Source organism: Vicia villosa, unplaced genomic scaffold (assembly GCF_029867415.1).
Source record: "Vicia villosa cultivar HV-30 ecotype Madison, WI unplaced genomic scaffold, Vvil1.0 ctg.001554F_1_1, whole genome shotgun sequence".
Taxonomy (NCBI): Eukaryota; Viridiplantae; Streptophyta; class Magnoliopsida; order Fabales; family Fabaceae; genus Vicia; species Vicia villosa.
The window spans coordinates 138,645-147,984 of record NW_026705662.1 but is presented as its reverse complement, the minus strand read 5'-3'; the positions used below and the strand labels follow the sequence as shown (position 1 = coordinate 147,984).

At 32.8% G+C, this 9,340-nt stretch overlaps 1 protein-coding gene across 1 annotated transcript; it reads right to left on the bottom strand.

Moving 5' to 3' along the window:
• Nucleotides 1-3,478: 3,478 nt before the first annotated feature.
• LOC131635797 (uncharacterized) lies at nt 3,479-6,902 on the bottom strand. Its single transcript, XM_058906445.1, has 6 exons — nt 6,761-6,902; nt 6,589-6,653; nt 4,206-5,567; nt 4,057-4,125; nt 3,775-3,973; nt 3,479-3,699 (listed from the first exon to the last, which is right to left on the bottom strand). Exons 2-6 carry the CDS (start codon nt 6,589-6,591, stop codon nt 3,629-3,631), a joined length of 1,704 nt encoding a protein of 567 aa, XP_058762428.1. The 5' UTR covers nt 6,592-6,653; nt 6,761-6,902; the 3' UTR covers nt 3,479-3,628.
• Between the last annotated feature and the right edge of the window lie 2,438 nt (nt 6,903-9,340).

The window sequence follows — 9,340 nt, the reverse complement described above, 5'->3', positions numbered from 1 at the left end:
TGTCACATGTAATTTGCATTTAAATTTTTTGCCCAGGCTATCTAAAATTTCTGGCTGCGCCACTGATTGTACATGTTCTTCTCTAATGCAATTTATAAAAAAAGACACTGCAAAATTTGAAGATTTTAGCTTCAATGTAGATTGAAAGATATTATTGTTAGAGAAATTTTCAATCCACCCCAGAAATATTTTAGTTATATGGAAAATTTTCAATTATGTCTCATACTTTCGTAGATATATATTCGGAAGCACATTTTTTTAAAAAGAATTTGGTGTTTTTCGTAGATACATCTACGGAAGCATTAGAAGACATAGTGAAAGTTGGAAAAAAATCAAAATATTTCAGTTCATCAATTCTTCCATAAATGTATCTACGGAACATATTAAAAATAGAGTCTTCCGTAGATGTACCTACGGAACCTTCTGCTATATTTTCAAATCAAATACATTTCACTTCAAAACTCGATTTTTATAACAAAAATGGAACTTCGAATTATAATGAATTAAAGTAATGCAATTTAAAGGCAATAGAAAATATAACACACAAAAAAAATACATCTTACAAATCATCGGCCATAATGTCAAATACATAATCAAAGTAACGTACATAAATGAAATCAAAATACCTATGTCAAAATAATCACAGGCATCATTACTGTGTGTGTTGGACAACATCCTCCTCCACCCTGCCTATAGCCCCGCCTCTGCGTCCACGTCCTCTGTTGCTGGCTATTCTGCCTTTGTTGTCAAGTGCCCCACAGGTCCTGGCACGATTTCAACGGTACAAAAATGCCCTCTCTGTCATCCCCATGATACCATCCAGTACACGCCTATGATCAGACCCCTCAGGGAAGAAACCAGCGGCAATGCCTGCATTCGCCATGTCAAATATCTCACGACAGCGGGGCAGCACATCCTGAGTGTGGTCCAACTGAGACTGGTGAGTCTGCAAAATCTCCTCATGGGTTGGTCTGGGTGGTGATCCCGGTGCAGTAGGGATCATGTATGCATGTGACACCATGAAGTACCAAGTGATGTATCCGTCTGTGCAACTCTAGTTTCTCTCTGATCTGGTCGCCCGAGCCTCGTCAGGAACCATGTGATGCTCCTAGTCTGCAAAGACCTCATCTATCTGCCAACGAGTCATCAAGATAGGAGCGAATACAAGAGGGTCGCGAGTGATCGTCTAGCAGTATCCGAACTGTCGTATGACGCGCTCTAGAAGATAACGAACAATAATGGTCGAATTGGAAGCCAAACATCCCAAATATGGGGCAATGTCATACCACGGAACCGTCTCACGGTGAATAGCATAGCAGTCGTATCGGATGTCCTCTGCTGACATGCGGTTAAGAGGTACCTGTAAGGATCCGACACCTGATTCCCTTTGAAGGGGATGTAGGCACTAGCACGGGGGCATGGCCTAAGTGTAGCTAGGCACCTCTCCATAGCCAATGATCATGGGGAAGTGTTCTAATATTCAACCTTGGAAAAAATAAGGGGATCAAACATTATCACAAATTTATATTGAACAACTTTGAGAAAATGTATGATGATATAAGATTGTAACAACTAAGAGGGAACATCTGTCAACCACAATCCTTGCCTTCCACATGCATCCCTCTCCCAGTCTATGGTAGTTGTACGCTAGTTTAGCCGCTCCCCAATTGTACTCATGGATGCGTACGATATCCAATAAGTACCTCAAGTAAACGACATATGTGTAGGAGGAGCTGGTGTCCATGAACTACTGAGTGCCTAACAAAAATAAGAAGTAACATCTCAGCACCCGCTGCTTGTGTATATCCTCCTTTACTGGGTCACCAGCAGCCTGATGTGTCGCAAGGAGCTCGGCCTCGTACTGCCGCATCAAGAAGGAAAACCTCACGTGCGCTCTACGGGTCTTCTCCACATCCTCAAGCGCATCCTCATGATAAGCCCCGAGCTCAGCAATTAGAACCCCCCTCGCTTCCTCCTTGGTCATCCTACCATAACGAAGAAGGGTTCCCCTTTCTGGATATAATATGGTCTGGATGATCGGTCATAATGTCTGCATTGTATTACAAATAAAATCGAGTAAGGTACAATTTGGTAATTAAAAAAGAAAAGACAAAAAAATATACCTCCGTAGATGTATCTACAGAACTACCTCGCATCTACGGAACGTTCTACAACTTCAAACACGCAAAAATGGCATAAGTAACTGTTCACATAGTTGGAAAAATCAATTTTCACCCCTAATCATCCGTTTTACACATCAAACAATACCTACATTGTCTCTAAAGTATGTTTCTAAAAGTAACTAATGATTTCTACGCCTAAAAATCTACTCAAACTCTATTATGGGAAATACTCTAAAATTACTCGAAAATTCGAAAACTTATCAATTAAATTGAGTTTTGAAGTTGTTGGAATGTGTTGATCGTTGATGTTGACGTTAACGACCGAACTCCAGAGAAAAATAAAACAACTTTGGTGGAAGTTTGATTTTTGAGTTGAGAGAGTTTGAGAGTTTGAGAAGATGAAAAGTGAAGAATGAGGGAGAAGAAGAGTCTGGCGCGAGTATAACATCAAATGCTTCCGTAGATACATCTCAAGAAATCTTCCGTAGATGCACCTACGGAACAAAAAAATGCTTCCGAATGTGCATATATTGAAGCAGTGGGATATTTTTGACAACGCACATGGTGCATGAGAGAACCAATGGATGGGGTTAGAGATTCTCTTATTGTTATATCACAAATTAAAAGGCTTAAGAAGTGCATCTCCGAATTAATTTTGAACAAAATAGAAATGTATCATTTACGAAGTAATATGGTAATGTATTTTAAGTGCGGAAATATCTCATTTACGAAGTAGTGTGATACATGTATTTTAAGTGCATTTGGAGATGTATTTTTAAAATTAAATGATATTTTTTATTTTTTCTGTGGTGAAGTTACATTTTTAAGAGTGGATAAAATAACTCTCCTTTTTAAAATACCTAGGTCTGATATTTTTATCAAATGGATTACCAAACCGAACTTTAACTAAGCCGGGCCACTGGCCCCTGGTAGGTGGGCCTGATATATTCTCGTCCCTTATATTTGATGTTCATTAACTCCATTTCAAATTCAAATATATATTTAAAAACTGTAATTAAAAACGTTTAAAATTTATCAATTGTTAAATAGATAATTTTATCCAACACTAGAAATCCATTCAATTATCAAACATCTTATGAGCTATAACTATAATCTCTTTTCCTATAAATTATTAGATATATGTTATGAAACAAAGCCTAATTAATCTTCATCTAATAAGAGGCTCCCCTTGAGCACTAGTTCTAATCATGTTATGGAGCTACATAACCTCACTTTATTTAATTGTATGACACCAGAAATTTATTTTTGTTTGCCATTCCATAATTTTAGTTACTCTTAGGTAAGAATTTGTAAGTATGTTGTAAGAGAACAAAACTCATTCAGCATCATGGATATTCACCACAAAGGACAACTAAATTTACATCTTTATTTCCATAAATATAATATAAGTTCTTACAAGTAAAACCAACCAAAAATTTCCAATTATTCACTCAACTTTTAAGCTGCCATTCATATGAAGTTGCATATCTACCACTCTTCCAAACTTACGATGGTATGACCGCGTCATCCCTTCCATAGATGCGCTGAAGCTCACGGGTAGCAGCTTGGTATGACGCTGAAAAGGGAGAAAAAAAACTTTAACAAAGGCATGCACCATTGAGGCAAGGGTGAAGGGTGTGTTTGGGCATACCTTTCCAAAAGCGAAAGTTCTTTTGGTTGATGGTGGAACCTGTCACGGTTTGAATAGCGTCAAAAAGCATCTCTTGAGGAGTGTTTTTCAGCTCTTGAACAACAGCATAGATGGATTTTCCATTCTCAAAGAATATGTGATTGTTAGGGTGTTTTGACTTGGCTCCAGCATGACGCTCGAACTCATAAGCATTAAGAGCCTTCATCACATAATTGAATACATGAGCACTTTGGCTAGGATTATGCAGTCGATTAGAATGTAAGCGCGATTTAAGATGCTTACCTTTTGCCCCTTACAGTCGTCACATGAACACATGTACCCCGTTCCTTTTATGATTCCTTGAAGATTTCTCTGCCAATAAAAACATCAAAAGCTTTAAAAACTTAGTAGAAACAACTTACAAGACAAGATAAAATTACAACATGTTTTACCTCCCTTGACCATGTACAATATTTCACCGAAATGCCGTCAAAGATACCAGTTGACAGCAAACTTTTGACATTTGAAGGGAAGTTGTTAGAAGCCTTCTTGGCCGTCTTTGGTTCTTTGTTCTTAACAATGGTATTATTTTTAGATTTTGAAATGTTATTTACAAGTGGATCAGGGTTTGATTCAATCTGACCCCTCTGGAAAGCTGCACCTTGAGCCGAGTTTTGGTTGCCCATCAAAGGATCAAATCCACTGAAGACTCCGCCAGAGGGGTTCGGCTCAGGGCCAGCATGAAAACCTCCAAAAGATGCAGTACTGGTGTTACCGAGGTTTTGACTTGCAGGTAAAAAGCTAGGGTTGTTGCTGTCAAACGATGGACTAGTTGAAGCAACGTTTGAATCCACATTAACATATGCCGGACCTATTGATGATAAATGATCGGCGCCGTTGTCATAGGAAGGAGCAACAGTTGTGAAATTTTCTCCCGAGTTACCAGAGGTTAAAACCATTGATGGAAAGCTCTCATGCTCCTTGGAATATGAGGTGCCCAGAGAGATCAAATTTCCATCTTCCTTCCCAAATGACTGATTCATTGTTATGAAATTTCCGTCGCCTCTTTCAACGGGCCGACCCGTTGATAAAATATTTTCATCTCCCTTTCCATAATTGTTACCCATCAACATAAAATTCCCATCCCCTTTATTGAAGATGTGACCCATTGCAAGGAGATTGTCACCGGGCTTGCTTATCCCTATAACAACGGTGTTGTCGGCATTGTCGCTTCCGTTGCTATAAGATGGACCCGATGTAATATTCCCATCATTCTTATCGTAACCAGAATCTATCGAAAACGTATTATTGTCAGCTGGCATGCCATGGTCAGAATCCCTGACTTGATTAACTTTAACTTTCCTAATACCACCAAAATTTAGACATGGTGAAGGGCCTAACATGGTGGGTGATACCGACAGTCTGACAGATGGATCATTACCATACTGATTACCGAAACTCTGTCTTCCTCCAATGTTCAGATTTCCACTTCCAGTTGATGACATATTGTTATCAACTGAATTGACTGATCGTATAAGATCAGATCCAAAGAGACGGTCAGAAAATTGGCCTGTCACTGAGTGAAATCCTGAACTAGTGTCCCAGTGAGAAGCATTGGTTGTTGAAACCGGCATGTCACTACTACTAGCTTCAATGGCTTGTTTCTTGTTGCTAAATATTTCTGGTTCACCTGTATCTGTAAGCCACTGGTGACTTCTCTTTGGTTCAACTCTTGGAGAATTTTCATATCCACCACTTTCTTCAGCTATGCAGCCGGCATCCCGGGGCATCCAGAAGCCTTTGTTCTGAAAAGACTGCAAAAAATATAGATTTATCAGAGTATAGATTCTGTTGAGTATAGATTCTGCTGATGCATATTAAATAAGACATTATCCCATGCATAGAGTTATAAGCCATAAATTAGTTAAACAAAAATCACAAAACCACCATAAAGTAAGATATTGAAAAAATTTAACAAAAAGAATGAAACAAATTCATTGAAATATCCATTTTATGAATCTTCAGCCAGATTTCCTAAATTGAAAAAACGAAATCTAACTTCCAATTTCAAGCATTGTAGAGAAATAACTGTAAGGAATTTTCATTAAAGTAATGTAGGAGTCCTCTTCGAACATGCACACAGTTAGTAAAAAATTTAATAATTCTAAATTTCATTGAAAGTACTCATGTATAAAATTCAATGCATGCTTAAAAAAAATTTAAAAATAAAACCAAGAAACATTGGAAGTGTATTAAAAAATAACATGTTTAACAGACAAAAATCACAAAGCCACCATCAAATAAGACATTAAGAGAATTAACCAGAAGAATAAAACACATTTATTGAAGTATCAGTTTCATGAATCTCCAGACAACTTGCCTAAATTTAAACTCCCAACACATTACCAAAGTGATATAACTTTAAACTTCATCCCAATTAGTAACCAATTTAACAACTCATCAAAATTCAATTTCGTAGAACTATTTATAAACTCACCACCCTGCTAAATCAAGAAAACACTGAAGGTAACTCATAAATTCCTCATTATACTAAATCAAGAAATTCCCTCAAAATTCAAATAAACAAACAAATAAAATCATCAACTACACATAACAGATTCCAATCTATATATGAACTCTTAAAATCAATGCATAAAATTCAACCCACTCTAAAAAAAAAAGATCAAAAATAAAATTTAAGAAACAAAGAAAGTGTATGCTATATTACTTTACACTCACAGCTCATCAAGCAAAAACAAACAACAATGAAACCACATATCATCAAACACCTCACATGCATGAAACAAATACATTTCTTCCAGCTTAGAAACTTACCATATCTCTTTGATTTCAACAACTTCACTTCAATCTCGATCAACTCCACTTCACCAAATCAAAATCTACAACCAGAATCAAAATCAAAAATCAATATAAACATAAATATCAAAAAAAGAAAAAAAAAAAAAAAACTTAAAATCAAAAATTAGAATTGGTCGATTAAATTTACAATCAGTTCATGAAATTGAACAAGTTGGAAGCACCAAATCGGAGCTACCGTCGGAGAATTTTCCGGCGGTGGTTCTCCGCCGTTGACAGCAACACTGTTATTTCTGTTTTGTGAATTGTGAATGGGTTTAGAGTAAAGTGAAGAACCAATAATATAGTGCTGAGCCTGTAGAGTTACCAACCGTAAACCTTGCCACGTGGCATCGTAAGATGCGCTTACATAAAAGTTTGCGTTCATCGGAAAATCTGGACCGTTCAATTTCTATTGCTTTGCGTTTGCTGAAAATGAGTATAGTGGAAGAAAACTGTGTTTGGTTGTTAATATGACGTGGCGTGTTGTGATTGGTGAGAGTGAAAAGTGGTTTTAAGAAAGTGGTTTTATGGAATGAGGTTTGGGTTGGGTTTTGGTTGTTTTGACATTTACATGGGATTTTACAGTTGTTTCTGTCTTGGAAAGAGAAGATGTTTCCTTGTAAAACTTTGTTAAGACTTTGTATTTAATGTTTTGCTTTTTCATAGTAAGTGAATTTATTACTATTGTCTGTCAGAAAAAAAAAATATTTAAATTAGTATTAATTGGTTCTAAATAGGTAAGTATTGCTGAAAGTAGTTTTTATGAGCTTCAAAATTTATTATTGGAGTATTTGAACTTTTATTTAAAGTGTTTCATTTTTTATATTCATAGTATCTGAAATTTTTTATTGGAGTATTTGACCTTTTATTGAAGTGGCTGAACTTTTGTTGAAATATTTATATTGCTGTTGCAAAAAATTACAAAATTCAATTTAATTTTTTTTAAAATTGAAATCATTTATTCATTATTTTATTTATATTTTGTTTTTATAAATATTATATTTTATTTATTACCAAATTAATAAATAAAAAAAATTCTTTACTTTTTATTTTTAATTTATTTATTCTTTACCATTATATTGTTCATGTTATTTTTAATATAAAACATTATTTTAAAAAAATTTAAAAATTTGTGAGATTCAATTTAATTTAATATCTTTTAATTCTCAAAATATTATGGACTGTATGCTTTCAAACATACAGTACAAAATATATTAAAAATAAGATATTCAATGGCGGAGTCAAAATAAAATTTTTGGGATGGCCGCTAAGGTAAATTAAATATTATAAATAAATATAAAAAGTATAATATTTAAAATATTTAATTTATAATTAAATTTAATAATATATTTAATAGACATAAATATATATTAAGATTGATTTGTGACAAATTTCAATTATAGAGACTTTTAAGATAGATTTTAAAGAAAATACATAATTGTTTATTAGTTTTTAAGAAATTTTATCCAAAATTCGTGTAAAATATTGAGACGGATTTTAAACGGAATCCCATTGTATATATAGAATTTGAAATGAATTTTAGACATAATGCAAAAATGTTATTTATTTTACTATTTTTTTTATTTCATCTCAAATTTGTGTAAAATAATATTAAGACGAATTTGAGACAAAATTACAAAGAATCCTTAAAACAATAATTCACAAAATACACAATTATTATTTATTTTAGTTATTTTAATGAAAATGTTGACTCAATTTCTTATCAAATATTTAGAAGAATTTAAATTCTTTATATAATCATTAAAATGTATTTTAAACATAATACACAACTATTATTATTATAATTATTATTATTATTATTAATTATTATTTTGTAATTCTCATTACAAAATCGTGTAAAATATTGAGAAAGATTTAAAAAAAATTCAATTATATAGAGCATTTGAGATAAATTTTAGACAAAATATAGAGTATAGCTTATAAAAATAATGCAAAATATTAATAATAATTTAAATAATTAATTTAGTTGAATAATTAATAATGACAATAATAGTTAGTTTTGACATGGGGAGTGGAGTTGTAGCTTATAGAGTCAAATATAGATATAACGCTATATAGTTAAGTGTGAGTATAGTGTATGATGTGGGACCATAACACCTAATTAGAATTGACGGTATATCTCAATATTTAGTGTTTACTAATACTTTTAATGTACTATTTGTGTAAACTTAATGCATTATATTTTTTTAGCTGGTAATTGTACGAGAATATGAATTTTACTTTTAAAAAAGAACAATGGGTGGTCGTGGCCTTCCTTTGCCATTAATAATATTCAGTTTATATTTTGAGAATTAAAAGATATTAAACTAAATTGAATCTCACAAATTTTTAAAAGTTAAAATAATGTTTTATATTAAAAATAACATGAAGAATATAATGGTAAAGAAATAAAAATAATAATGACTTATAGTATCTAAATGGGTAAAAGTAAATTTTGTCAAAAAAAAGGTAAAGGTAATTTTAAATTATTTTTATTTATTAATTGATACAATAATATTATTAATTATAAATTGAAATATTTAATTGATTTATTTACAATAATATTCTTTTTTTTTACTTTTTAAATTTATTACTTTATATAGTATCCAATTTTTATTTAAGAACACTTATGTTATGTTATGATAATTTAAAATATTTTTTTTAATTATCTCTCATACTAAATTATTAAATTATCATGTCATTTTCTTTTATCTATTTTTTTATTTCT